A 14,799-nucleotide genomic window follows, 5' to 3' on the forward strand; every position below is an offset into this window, starting at 1 on the left:
AGGACTGTGTAAGTTTGTGTGTGCGAGGAGTGTGTGAGTGTGTGTGCGAGTAGGAGTGTGAGTGTGTGTGTGCGAGTACGTGTGTGAGTGAGTGTGTGTGCAAGTACGAGTGTGTGTGTGAGTACGAGTGTGTGTGTGCGAGTAGGAGTGTGAGTGTGTGTGTGCGAGTACGAATGTGTGAGTGTGTGTGTGTAGGTGTGTGTGAGTGTGTGTGTGCAAGTACGAGTGTGTGTGCGAGTACAAGTATGTGAGTGAGTGTGTGTGTGCGAGTACGAGTGTGTGAGTGTGTGTGTGCGAGTAGGTGTGTGTGAGTATGTGTGCGAGTACGAGTGTGTGAGTGTATATGTGTGAGTACGAGTGTGTGTGTTTGAGTACGAGTGTGTGTGTGTGAGTACGAGTGTGTGTGCGAGTAGGAGTGTGTGATTGAGTGTGTGTGAGTACGAGTGTGTGTGTGAGTACGAGTGTGTGGGTGAGTGGGTGAGTATGAGTGTGTGAGTGCCTGTGTGTGCGAGTACGAGTGTGTGAGTGTGTGTGCGAGTACGTGTGTAAGTGTGTGTGTGCGAGTACGAGTGTGAGTGTGTGTGTGAGTACGAGTGTGTGAGTGTGTGTGAGTACGAGTGTGTGTGTGTGAGTACGAGTGTGTGAGTGAGTGTTTGTGTGCGAGTACATGTGTGAGTGTGTGTGTGAGTGTACGAGTGTGTAGGTGAGTGAGTGTGTGTGCGAGTACGAGTGTGAGTGAGTGTGTGTGTGAGTACGAGTGTGTGAGTGAGTGTGTGTGTGCGAGTATGAGTGTGAGTGTGTGCGAGTATGAGTGTGTGAGTGTGTATGTGTGAGTACGAGTGCGTGAGTGTGTGTGTGAGTACGAGTGTGTGTGTGTGCGAGTAGGAGTGTGTGATTGAGTGTGTGTGTGTGTGAGTAAGAGTGTGTGTGTGAGTACGAGTGTGTGTGTGAGTACGAGTGTGTGAGTGCGTGTGAGTAGGAGTGTGTGTGTGTGTGTGCGAGTACGAGTGTGTGGGTGAGTGTGTGAGTGACTGTGTGTGTGAGTACGAGTTTGTGAGTGAATGTGTGTGAGTACGAGTGTGTGAGTGTGTGTGCGAGTAGGAGTGTCTGAGTGTGTGTGTGCGAGTACGAGTGTGTGAATGTGTGTGTGCGCGAGTACGAGTGTGTGAGTGAGTGTGTGAGTAGGAGTGTGTGAGTGTGCAAGTACAAGTGTGTGAGTGTGTGTGTGCGAGTGAGTGTGTGTACGAGTAGGAGTGTGTGAGTGAGTGTGTGTGCGAGTAGGAGTGTGTGAATGAGTGTGTGTGTGAGTACGAGTGTGTGAGTGTGTGTGTGTGCGAGTATGAGTGTGTGAGTGTGTGTAAGGGGGCTTGGGTCCTTGATGCGCGCATAGTGTCACTGGTCCTGTGCCCATTTTGTTATTCACTCAGAGGGACAGAGAGATCGAACACAACACTGGAGCTCTTATGAGAACTGCTGCTGCATGCAGTGCCAGGGCTTGGACCCAGGTTGTGCCCATGGCTTTTCAGACACCCCACTGGGGAGTTGTCTCTCCAGCCTGATACGTTTTTCCATCTTTTTGGTTTTGATTTTTGCCCTTTGATTTCTGCCTGATTCTGCAGCTATAGTGTGTGTGATAGCTAGAGGTTTGACTCTATTCAGGTCCTTGTGCCTAGTCTAGTGGACACTCCATCTTATTTATTTATTTATTTATTTATTTATTTATTTATTTATTTATTTATCCTTTTGTTGCCCTTGTCTTTTATTGTTGTTGTAGTTCTTATTGTTACTGCTGTTGTCGTTGTTGGATAGGACCGAGAGAAATGGAGAGAGGAGGAGATACCGAGAGGGGAAGAGAAAGACACCTGCAGACCTGCTTCACCACCTGTGAAGCGACTCCCCTGCGGGTAGGGAGCCGGGGGCTCGAACCAGGATCCTTACGTCGGTCCTTGCGCTTTGCACCATGTGCGCTTAACCCGCTGCGCTACCGCCTGAATTCCCATCTTTTTTCTTTTTAAGTTAATTTTTAAATTATCTTTATTTTATTTATTGAATAGAGACAGTCAAAAATTGAGAGAGGGGGTTCAGGTGGTATTGCACTGGGTTAAGTGCACATGGCGCCAAGTGCAAGGACCGGCGTAAGCATCCCAGTTCGAGCCCCTGGCTCCCCACCTGCGGGGGGGGGGGTCACTTCACAGGCGGTGAAGCAGGTCTGCAGGTGTTTATCTTTCTCTCTCCCTCTCTGTCTTCATCTCCTCTCTCCATGTCTCTCTGTCTATGCGGCAACACCATCAATGGCAATAATAACAACAACAAAGGCAACAAAATGGGGGAAAAGAGCCTCCAGGAGCAGTGGGTTCCTAGTGCAGGCACCGAGCCCCGGCAATCACCCTGAGGCGAAAACAAAAGAGAGAGAAGGAGATAGAGAGGAGGAGACATGCAGTCTTACCACACCACTCACAAGGCTTTCTCCTGTAGGTGGGGGCTGGGGGCTTGAACCCTGTCCTTGTGCATTGTAACATGTGTGCTCACCCAGGTACACCACCACCAGCCCGCTATTTTCCTTTCTTTATGGTTTATGAGCCTCATGCTTCCTTTTCTTGTATCACAATGGCTAAGACTTTCATTATGATTGTTGAGTAGGGAGGAAGCTTGACTGGGAGAGTGAGATTAAGAGTCTTGACTCTGGACTTCAGCCTCATTAGACGTGCTGCCCAAAGTCAGGTCTCTCACACCTGAGGCCCCAGAGTTCCCAGCTTCTATCCCCAGCACCAAAATAGACCACAGCTGCGCAGTGCTCTGGTCCCTTGGTGTCTCTATCTCTCTGTCTCTGTGTCTGTCTCTCATAGGAATGAGTGAATCTTTCAAAAAAAACAACTTCTTCTACAAATTTCAGTTCTCGTCTTTTGCTTAATGATAAAACACGACACATCTTTCTTGACCAGATGCGCTCTCTGTGTAATGTTCAGCCTTTGTGTGTGCTTGCAGGCCCCGCCCTCCTCCGCTGAAGGAGTTGTGATGTGTCTGCAGAGGGAGGCAGAGAAGGGCAGTGGTCCCCTGGGGACTTCAGCCTCGGGCCACATTTCAGAGCATGACAGCACACTCAGTGACCAGTACTTCTACATAAAAACAGAGAAATCTTCTCTCTGGGGCCAGGAGCAAGAGGCACATAATCAATTTGCCAGGTAAGAAACCATTCATGGGCCCGGAAGCTGGGGTATGGAGTCCTGGGTTTGGCCCGGCATCCCATGTGCTGGAGCGATGCTGTGGGTAGCTCCTCCTTTCTCTCTCAGAAAGAAAGGAAAGAGAGAGAAAGCACTCATTACTTTAAATCCTATCTACATGCCTTCTTTTGGCCTGATTTAGAGTTTCCCAAGCCCCGGTGTAAATGACTCAGATATCTAGAACTTACAGACGGTCACGTGAGAGTAAGACGGTAGATCTGGGAGATCACTTCGACACCAGCTCAAGCTCATTCTCCCCCCACACAAGCTTCTGGAACGGAGGTTCCATCCTCCTGGTGGAGCCTGTTCCTGGCTTACAACTAACATTCAATGGCAAATTGGTGACAGAAGCATTGCGAGGGGCCAGGTGGTGGCACAGCCCACCAGAGCCCACATCACTCGGGTTCAGAGGAGTCGGGTTCAGGCCACCAAGCCCCACCTGCGTGGGAAACTTCATGAGCATCGGAGCAGCACAGCCAGGGGGTCTTTTCTTTTCTTTTCTTTTCCCTCCCTCTCTGCTTCTCTCTTCCACTCTTTGTTTCTCTCTGTCTCTATCAGTTAAAAACTATAAAAGGTCACCAGGATCCATGAAGTCATATAGTGCAAGCGCCCCGCCTCAGCAGTAACACTGGTGACAAGAGAGCAGGGAAGGAAGGGGGGAGGGTTAAAAGAGGGAAGGAGGGAGGGCGGGAGGGACAGCAAGCCTTAACGCCCCACTGCTGCCCCTCCCGGATGACTTTGTCCATCACACCTCTTCCCTTACCCATAGATCATTAAAATCATCCTTGCTTCCAGATAGTAAATGGTACTCAAGAACACCAACAATGCTTTGTCTCACTTTGTAAAATTTAAACCAGAGCACGGCTTAGCTCTGGCTTATGGTGGTGTTGAGGACTGAATGGGGCCCTTAACGCCTCAGGCATGAAGGTCTCTCTGGGGGCGCTGAGCAGTGGCGAGCGCACAGTACTAAGCAAGGACCTGAGCAAGGAACTGATTTCGAGCCCCTAGTCCCCACCTGCAGGGGAAACTTATGAGCAGTGAAGCAGGGCTGCAGGTGTCTCACTGTCTTTCTCCCTCTCTACCCCCCCTCCTCTCTCAATTTCTCTCTGTCCTGTCAAATAAAATGGAAAAAATGGCTGTCACAGGTGGGCCAGGCGGTGGTGCACTGGGTTAAACATAAGTAGTAGGAAGCATGAGGACCCGAGCAAGGACCCCAGTTTGAGCCCCCGGCTCCCCACCTACAGGGGGACGTTTCACAGTGGTGGAGCAGGTTTGCAGGTGTCTGTCTTTCTCTGTCCCTCTCTATCTTTCCCTCCCCCCTCAATTTCTCTCTGTTCTATCCAAAAAAAAAAAGACTGCCAGGACCAGTGGATCCATAGTCCAGCAATAACCCTGGAGGCAAAAATAAAGTCTTTTCATATAAACATTTTTGCTTATCTCCCCAGTCCTATTTATTTATTTATTTATTTCCTGCTTATTTTTAAATGGTGTTACCTTTTTTCCCCCACCAGAGCCCTGCTCAGCTCTGATTTATAGCAGTGCTGGGGATTGAACCTGAGGCTTCTTTTAAACTAATATTTTAAAATTAACTTTATTTGTTGGATAGAGACAGTCAGTAATTGAGAGGGGAGGGAGAGGGAGAAAGACAGACACCTGCAGCCCTACTTCACCACTTGCAAAGCGTTTCCCCTGCAGGTGGGGAGTGGGGGCTTAAATCTGGGTCCTTGTGCCCTGTAACATGTGCGCTCAACCAGGTGCACCATCACCGGGCCCCAACCTGAGACTTTTTGTATAACCATTATAACAACTCCCCAGCCCAAAAAATAGTAATGAATTAGAGAGAGAAAGGAGAGCAGGAGAGAAGCAAGCATCAGCCTGGCCCTGCAATGTGTGTTGTCAGACTCTGCACTTCACACCAGGCGTTCAGTGCGGTATCCAGTACAGCTCTGCACTTCACACCGGGCGTTCAGTGCATTCTCCAGTACAGCGCTGCACTTCACAGCGGCCATTCAGTGCGGTATCCAGTACAGCTCTGCACTTCACACCGGGCGTTCAGTGCATTCTCCAGTATAGCGCTGCACTTCACAGCGGCCATTCAGTGCGTTATCCAGTACAGCTCTGCACTTCACACTGGGCGTTCAATGCGTTCTACAGTACAGCGCTACACTTCACACTGGGTGTTTAGTGCATTATCCAGTACAGTTCTGTACTTCACACCGGGTGTTCAGTGTGTTATCCAGTACAGCACTGCACTTCACACTGGGCATTCAGTGCATTCTCCAGTACAGCGCTGCACTTCACACCAGCCTTCAGTGCGGTATCCAGTACAGCTCTGCACTTCACACCGGGCGTTCAGTGCATTCTCCAGTACAGCGCTGCACTTCACAGCGGCCATTCAGTGCGGTATCCAGTACAGCTCTGCACTTCACACCGGGCGTTCAGTGCATTCTCCAGTACAGCGCTGCACTTCACAGCGGCCATTCAGTGCGGTATCCAGTACAGCTCTGCACTTCACACCGGGCGTTCAGTGCATTCTCCAGTACAGCGCTGCACTTCACAGCGGCCATTCAGTGCGTTATCCAGTACAGCTCTGCACTTCACACTGGGCGTTCAATGCGTTCTACAGTACAGCGCTACACTTCACACTGGGTGTTTAGTGCATTATCCAGTACAGTTCTGTACTTCACACCGGGTGTTCAGTGTGTTATCCAGTACAGCACTGCACTTCACACTGGGCATTCAGTGCATTCTCCAGTACAGCGCTGCACTTCACACCAGCCTTCAGTGCGGTATCCAGTACAGCTCTGCACTTCACACTGGGCGTTCAGTGCATTCTCCAGTACAGCTCTGTACTTCACACCGGCCATTCAGTGCATTCTCCAGTACAGCTCTGCACTTCACACCAGGCATTCAGTGCGTTCTCCAGTACAACACTGCACTTCACACCAGGCATTCAGTGCGTTCTCCAGTACAACACTGCACTTCACACCAGGCATTCAGTGCGTTCTCCAGTACAGCGCTGCACTTCAGACCAGGCGTTCAGTGTGTTATCCAGTACAGCTCTGTACTTCACACCAGGCGTTCAGTGCATTATCCAGTACAGCACTGTACTTCACACTAGGCGTTCAGTGCGTTATCCAGTACAGCGCTGCACTTCACACCGGGCGTTCAATGCATTATCCAGTACAGTGCTGCACTTCACACCGGACATTTAGTGTGTTATCTGGTACAGTGCTGTACTTCACACCAGGCTTTCACTGCGTTATCCAGTACTGTGCTGCACTTCACACCGGGCGTTCAGTGCGTTATCCAGTACAGCGCTGCACTTCAAACCCAGTGTTCAGTGCATTATCCGGTACAGCACTGCACTTCACACCCAGCGTTCAGTGTGTTATCCGGTACAGCGCTGCACTTCACACCCAGCATTCAGTGCGTCATCCAGTACAGCACTGCACTTCACACCAGGCATTCAGTGTGTTCTTCAGTACAGTGCTGAACACCGGGCGTTCAGTGCATTATCCAGTACAGCACTGCACTTCACACCGGGCATTCAGTGTGTTATCCACTACATCGCTGCACTTCACACCGGCGATATGAGAATCCGGCATGAAGCCCAGCCAGTCTATCTTGGCGTTACTCTCGATCGCACTCTGTCATTTCACGAACATCTCATAAAAACTGCAGCAAAGGTGGGCACGAGGAATAACATCATTGCAAGACTGGCCAGCTCCTCATGGGGCGCGAGCGCTTCCACACTGCGATCATCCTCTCTGGCATTATGCTATTCCACTGCAGAATACTGTGCCCCAGTACGGTTCCGTAGCCCCCATGTCCACTTGGTCGATTCCAAATTATATTCCTCCATGAGGATCATTTCTGGAACCATCCGTTCCACCCCGGTTCCATGGCTGCCAGTTCTTAGCAACATCGCCCCGCCAGATATTCGTCGGGATGCGGCATCATCTAAGTTCATTTCCCACGTCTACGCTCGACCGGACCTGCCAATATACGCGGATATCTTTGCCCACCCTGTCCAACGCTTGACGTCTCGTCACCCAATCTGGCCCCCTACACCTACACTGAACTTCTCTGTTCCAGACTCTTGGAAACAGAGTTGGCAGTCAGCTGAGGTAAAGAACAAACACTTCATCACAGACCCCTGCAAGTGTCAACCCGGCTTTGACCTAGCGCTGCACTTCTGACCAGGCGTTCAGTGCATTATCCTGTATAGCGCTGCACTTCATACCGGGCATTCAGTGTGTTATCCGGTACAGCACTGCATTTCACACCCAGCATTCAGTGCGTTATCCAGTACAGCGCTGCACTTCACACTGGGCATTCAGTGCATGTATCCCTGTGCTTCTGCTATGCGCTTAATCGTGTGCAGCACCACCCGGCCCCTGTTGTCCCTTTGGTCCTAAAAGGCCCCTACTTTGGCGTCTGTATCTCACCTCCTTCCTGTGCCCTTTCATCAGCCAGGGCAGCCTCAGGCCTCGGGACAAGTATTCTCTTGGCCCTGTCCTGTGGTCCAGCTCAATTATTTGCCCAAAGGTTGTGGGGACACTGCTGTCATGGCTGGGGACTAGAACTCTCATTGTTGCACAAGGCAGTGTGCGTCCTGCTGGGTGAGCCCCCTGAAGGAACACTTTTCACATGAGTTCTCTCTTGATTTTATTACAAATAAATAAAAAGAGTTCCAGGGGTCAGGTGGTAGCACAGAGATTTAAATGCACATGGCACAAAGCACAAGAACCAGCATAACGGGGCCGGGTGGTGGCGCACCTGGTTGACCACACGTTACAATGCGCAAGGACCTGAGATCAAGCCCTCGGTCCCCATCTGCAAAGGGAAAGCTTTGCAAGTGGTGAAGCGATAATTTAAAAAAGATTAAAAAAAAAAAAAGAACCAACGTAAGGATCCCTGTTCGAGCTCCCAGCTCCCCACCTGCAGGGGAGTCGCTTCACAGGCGGTGAAGCAGGTCTGCAGGTGTCTGTCCTTCTCTCCTCCTCTCTGTCTTTCCCTCCTCTCTCCATGTCTCTCTGTCCTGTCCAACAACAACATCAATAACAATAATAATAATCACAACAATGACAAAACAACAAGGACGACAAAAGGGAAAATAAATAAATAAATATTTAAAAAATAAAAGGAGTTCCCACCACTGCCTGCGGGTGGGGCTCGGTGGCGGCGGTGGGGGGGGGCACTTCACAAGTGGTGAAACATGCCTGCAGGTCTCTCTCTCCCTCTCTCTCCATCCCTCCTCTTCTCTCAATTTCTTTTTGTCCTATCAAATATAATAGAAAGAAAGGAAGGAAAAATGGGTGCCAGAAGTGGCAGACCCATAGTGCTGGCCCCAGGCCCCAGGCCCCAGCCATAACCCTGCTTGCATTAAAAACAAGCCAACAGGGAGTCGGGCAGTAGCGCACGTGGTGCGAAGCGCAAGGACCGGCATGAGGATCCCAGTTCGAGCCCCCGGCTCCCCACCTGCAGGGGAGACACTTCACAAGCAGGTCTGCAGGTTTCTCTCTGTCTCTCTCTGTCTTTTTTATTTTATTTATATATTTGAGACAGAGAAATTAAGAGGGAAGGGGGAGATAGAGAGGAAAAGAGACGAGAGACACCTGTATCCTGCTTCACCTCTTGTGAAGCTTTCCCCCTGCAGGTGGGGACTAGGGGCTTGAACCTGGGTCCTTCCCACTGTTATGGGTGCGCTTAACCAGGAGCACCACTGCCTGGCCCCTTATTTTGCCTCCAGGGATTTGGTGCCAGCACTATGAATCCACTGCTCCTGGGGGCCGTTTTTTCCATTTTGTCGGATAGGACAGAGAGACATTGGGAGGGGAGGAGTTTGTGCTGTGGGGTCTGCATGTGTAAGTGTTGAGGAGGTGCTGACTATTCACAGAGCCCTGGGACCAGCACTATTGGTAGGTGAGGGGCCCCAGGTAGCAGGTGTGTGGGCATCTCCAAGAGGGGCCTCTGCCTGAGTGGGAATGCGGCTATCCTCCCAACAAGCAGCCCTTCTGCTAGACACTGATGGGAAGTGTGTTTTTTGGGGGGATTATATTTTACTTTATTAATATATTTTTTTTGCCTGCAGGGTTATTGCTGGGGCTCAGTGCCTGCACTACAAATCCACTGCTTCTGGAGGCCATTTTCCCCATTTTGTTGTTGTTATTGTTGTTATTATTGCCACTGATGTTGTTGTTGTTGGATAAGACAGAGAGAAATGGAGAGAGGAGGGGAAGAGAAAGACAGACACCTGCAGACCTGCTTCACTGCCTATGAAGCAACCCCCTGCAGGTGGGGAGCCGGGGGCTCAAACCGGGATCCTTATGCCGGTCCTTGCGCTTCACACCATGTGCGCTTACCCTGCTGTGCGCACTCCGACAGGTCTCTCCTCTCTCTAAATGGCCCTACCTTGTCTTGCCCCTCCCCATTTGCTAACCACCTTCTTTTCCTGTTCTGTGCGTCTAAATGGTTCTTTAAAGAATAAATTGTAGCGTGGTCCAGTGGATAAAATAAATTGAGTGAATTGATAGAATAAATTGAGGTGGTGCAGTGGATAAAACATTGGATTCTCAACCATGAGGCCCCAAGTTCAATCCCCAGCAGCACATGTACTAGAGTGATATCTGGTTCTTTCTCTCTCTCCTCCTATCATTCTCATGAGTAAATAAATACATTCGTAAAAAAGAAAAAAAAAAAGAATAAATTGTAGGTCTGGGAGACGGCTCACACAATAGGACACACGCCTCACCGTGGTCAAGGCTGAGGTCCGAGCCTCTGCACAACTTGGAAACACCAAGCCTGCCACCGGGGAAGAGTCAGCAATGGCGACACAGCACTGTGGTCTGCTCCTCTCTCCCTCTCTCTCCCTCTCCCCCACCACATTTGTCGCGTCTATGGCAAATCAAAAGGAAACTAAAAAGTCCCCCAAGAGTAGTAGAATCACCAAGGCGCAAATTGCAGGTGCCTACAGGCCTGGAAGGCTTCAGGGTGGCGGCTTCCCACCTCCACAAGTGCGTGAGCCTCACTGGACACCCCCCCCCCCCCCGCAGGTCCCCAGCACCCTGCCACCAAGGAAGCCACCCAGGCCCCGGGTCCCTTCCTGACCTCTCTGCTCAGCTCCTCAGCTTCTCAGTCTGTCTGCATGAAGGGTCAGAGAGAGAAGGCCCTCAGCCCAGCGCTCATGTGGATCAGCAGGCCTTCCCGAGCTCACGGTTCTGAAGCAGAGACTAAGCCGGAGAGTTTCTTCTGTTCTAGAGACGTGCTGCTCCAAACACTGAAGTCGAAGTGTCCTGTTATTTGCTTTAATGCCAAGGATTTTGTGAGAACGGTGCTGCGGTTCTTGGGAGGTGACGTCAGTTGGAAAGACGGTACGTAAAGCTTTTCCGTTTGTTATATATATATAAACAAGAGCAACATATATATATATATATATATATATATATATATATATATATATATATATATATATATATATTCCCTTTTGTTGCTCTTGTTTTATTGTTGTAGTTACTATTGTTATTGATGTCGTTGTTGCTGGATAGGACAGAGAGAAATGAGAGAGGAGGGGAAGACAGAGAGGGGGAGAGAAAGACAGACACCTGCAGACCTGCTTCACCACCTGTGAAGCGACCCCCCCAGATGATGGGCCAGGGACTCGAACCGGGATCCTTACGCCGGTCCTTGTGCTTTGCGCCACGTGCGCTTAACCTGCTGTGCTACAGCCCGACTACCCATCGTTTGTTTTCTTGTTTGATGTCATCACTGAGGCTTCACTACCCCAGAATAACTTTTTCAGCTGGAGAGAGATAAACAGAAAGAGAGAGAAAGAGAGGGAGAGAGGGAGAGGAAGAAAGAGAAAGGGGGAGGGGGGAAGAGGGAGACCAAGGCACAGAAGCTTCCTCCAACACGGTGGGACTGGGCTTGAACCTGTGGCAGGTAACACAAGTGGTAACACAGCCCTGTCAGCTTTGCCTGTAACTCCCAGCGGTTCCTCAGAGGTGGGCATTGGCTGGGGCAATGTTTGCTGCTCGGGCCTGCCCATGGGGCTCTGAGGTGCCCTGTCCAGCCATGCACACAAAGACCAGGGAACACTTTCTGCTGGTTTAGATGACTGAGTCCAGTGAGTGTGTGCTGTTTTGTAATTTAAAGTAGGAAGTTGTTGTTGTTGTTGTTCTTATTATATTACCAGAGCCCAGCTGAGCTCTTGCTGATGGTGGTACAGGGGATTGAACCTCGGACTTTGGAGCATTTGGTATGAGAGTCTCTTTGCATAACCATTATGCTCTCTCCCCTGCCTGAAAAGAAGTTAGCTTGTTACCACACACAGCCCACAAGCTTGCTAAAACCCACGCTAGAGTCTAGTGTACCCAGCATCCAACTGTCCAGAGTGGGGCTGGGGCCCCAGCTCAGCACCAGAATGTAGGACTTGACTCGGTGACTTGGTGGCACCTGTGCCAGAGCTGATGGCTTCTCTGCTCTCTCCTCAACTCTCCAAAAGATAAATAGAGGCTGGGTGGTGGTGCTCCTGGTGGAGTGCACACGTCACCATGTGCAAAGACCCGGTTTGAGCCCCTGCTCCCACCTGCAGGGGAAGCTTCATGAGTGGTGAAGCAGGGAGGCAGGTGTCTCTCTCTTTATATATTTATTTGATTGCCACCAGTTTTATTGCTGGGCTCAGTGACAGCACTAGACATCCACTGCTCCCAGTGACTAGTTTTCTTTTTTTTTTTTTCCTTTCAATTTATTGGATATGACAGAGAGAAATTGAGAGAGTGAAGGAGATAGAGGGAGAGAGACAGAGACACCTGCAGCCCTGCTTCACTGCAAGTGAAGCATCTCCCCTGCAGGTGATGAATAGGGGGCTTGAACCCAGGTCCTTTTGCATGGTAGTGTGTGCACTCAGCCGGGTGTGCCCACACCTGGCCCCCAAGAAAGAGGTCTTAAAACAGTATAAAACAGAATTTAAAAAAATTTATTTATAAAAAGGAAACACTGACAAAACTGTAGGGTAAGAGGGGTACAACTCCACACAATTCCCAGTTCCCACCACCAGAACTCCGTATCCCACCCCCTCCCCTGACAGCTTTCCTATTCTTTATCCCTCTGGGAGTATGGACCCAGGGTCATTGTGGGATGCAGAAGGTGGAAGGTCTGGCTTCTGTCATTGCTTCCCCGCTGAACATGGGCATTGACAGGTGGATCCATACTCCCAGTCTGCCTCTCTCTTTCCCTAGTGGGGAAGGGCTCTGGAGAAGCGGAGCTCCAGGACATATTGGTGGGGTCGTCTGCCCAGGGAAGTCTGGTTGGCATCATGCTGGCATTTGGAATCAGTTAACATACAAAGCCAAGCAAATTGTTGACCAATTATGGACCTAAAGGCTGGAATGGTGCAGATGAAGAGTTGAGGTGTCCTCCATTTTGTAGATAGCTAGTAGGCATATTTTAGTTATATTCCAAAGGGCCTGTGGCTATACTAGTTCTCTCTCTCTCTCTCTTTTTCCCTGACCTGGGATCTGATATGCAGGCGGATCCAAGTTATTGTCTGGGGAGATGATGTCATGGCTGAAAAAGGACCAGAAAGCTGGATCAGGGAAGAGAGTAGCTCCCTAATATGGGAAAGGGGTATAGATATTGTTGACTGCAAACCCAATTGACTTGGTGTGATCTGGGCCCCATATTCAGCTTAGGAGCCTAGGTGACCTCTGCATCCCTGTAGGTCTGAGCTCACACTCTGTGATCATGAGTAGGAACGTTCCAAGCTGCCCCAATATCAGGACCCATCTTCCTCAGGTGTAGCATAGAGTATGTTGTCCAGCCTCCCTTTGGAGGATGGAACATTCTCTACCATTGTTGATCCAAGTTGAGGGCCAGGTCTTATGGGGGCCCACAAAGGGCTCTGTTGTATTGTTCCTGATAAAGATGACTAGTAACAGTGGAGAGAGGGATTTATTTGAGGTCTAGGCTCATCATGTCTGATAAAAAACATTTTATCTTTCATTAAAAATAAGATCTTTCCTGTGTCGTAAATTGCAAGGACCAGTGTGAGGATCCCGGTTCGAGTCCCCGGCTCCCCACTTGCAGGGGAGTCGCTTCCCAGGCGGTGAAGCAGGTCTGCAGGTGTCTGTCTTTCTCTCCCCCTCTCTTCTTGCCCTCCTCTCTCCATTTCTCTCTGTCCTATCCAACAACAATGACATCAATAACAATAGTAATAACTACAACAATAAAAAATAACTACAACAATAAAAAATAACAAGGGCAACACAAGGGAAAATAAATAAATAAATATAAAAATTTTTTTAAATAAATTTTATTTAAAAAAATAAGATCTTTATCACTGTTTTGTGAGATGGGTGAGTGACGAAGCCGATACAGTAAAGGCCGAGGCCGCAGGCAGAGGAGTTCAGAGCGAAGCCAAATAACCAAATGGCTCGCTGCCTGGCTCAGAGGGCGGGCTCACAGGTCCCTCTCCAAGACCTCTGGACTCGCCTCCGGATCCAGAAGTGTGGTGGACACCCTCCCTGTGCTGGTGCTCTGAGAGCACTCACGGCAGGGGTGGGGGTGGGGGGAGGCAGGTGTGCGGGTTCCCCGTAGCTCCTCCCGCTCTTCCTTCTGTGGGTCCCAAGCACCCAGCTGTGGGCTGAGGGTGGCCTGGGCGGGCAGCACTGGGGGAGCCGGGGAAGGAGGCTCAGCAGACAGAGCGCCCAGTGACGCAGTGGGCCGGACGGTGAGCTGTGCGCGTTGGCCCCTCTTCCTTTCTGCTGTCTCTCCTTCTCACTCTCCCTCGCTAAGCTGCGGAATGGATCGCTTGGGAGGCACTTCCAACAGAAGGGCGGCCCCGCATTCTGACTCCCACGCCAGACACTCTCGAGAGACCCATTTCTTTTTTAATATTTGTTTATTTAGTTTCCCTTTAGTTGCCCTTGTTTTTTATTGTTGTATTGATGTTGTCGTTGGATAGGACAGAGAGAAATGGAGAGAGGAGGGGAAGACAGAGAGGGGGAGAGAAAGACAGACACCTGCAGACCTGCTTCACCGCCTGGGAAGCGACTCCCCTGCAGGTGGAGAGCTGGGGACTCGAACCGGGATCCTGATGCCGGTCCTTGTGCTTTGCGCCGCCTGCGCTTAACCCACTGCGCTACCGCCTGACTCTCAGAGAGACCCCATTTCTAAGTTCTCCCCTTCATGCCACTCCCCCTTGGGGCTGGGACCTGGGCTGTGGAGATGCTCTCATCAAAGCCTGGAATTAGCAGGAATGAGAGCCCTGGCACTGGGTGCTGTCGTTTGAGGGCTGGTGATGCCACTGCCAGACTCCTTTCTCTGAAGAGCTTCTCCTCTGCAGCCGCTGGCTTTGTGGGGCTGGACCCCAGGGTGGCTGCCTGGCTGGTGAGCCCCAGTGACACCGCACCTACTTTTGAAGAGTTAGTGACCAAGTACCTGGACGGCCCCGTCACAGTCGCCGTGATGGGTCCCTACGGAAATTCCTCTGGAGAGACGGTGGTAAGCTCTGAGGAAGTTTTCTTTTTCAGCTCACAGCCACCTCGGTGGGAAAGAGAGCACTGCGGTTCATCAC

The 14,799-nt window shown here is 50.5% G+C and overlaps 1 protein-coding gene across 10 annotated transcripts in view; it reads left to right on the forward strand.

Moving 5' to 3' along the window:
• The window catches only part of POLN (DNA polymerase nu), an 86,495-nt gene that overhangs the window by 15,149 nt on the left and 56,547 nt on the right, over window positions 1-14,799 (forward strand). For 9 of the 10 annotated variants that reach the window (XR_009549058.1, XR_009549057.1, XR_009549059.1 and 6 more), the window contains exons 2-4: window positions 2,986-3,182; window positions 10,485-10,597; window positions 14,569-14,726. Coding sequence is in view for 7 of the 10 variants with exons in the window: in XM_060188353.1 (XP_060044336.1) it covers window positions 2,986-3,182; window positions 10,485-10,597; window positions 14,569-14,726 (468 nt within the window). In the remaining 3 variants the exon portion in view is untranslated. Of the gene's footprint in view, window positions 1-2,985; window positions 3,183-10,484; window positions 10,598-14,449; window positions 14,727-14,799 lie in introns of those variants that run through there. The other variant, XM_060188355.1, reaches the window with a different exon arrangement.

This window comes from Erinaceus europaeus, chromosome 3, assembly GCF_950295315.1.
Source record: "Erinaceus europaeus chromosome 3, mEriEur2.1, whole genome shotgun sequence".
NCBI lineage: Eukaryota > Metazoa > Chordata > Mammalia > Eulipotyphla > Erinaceidae > Erinaceus > Erinaceus europaeus.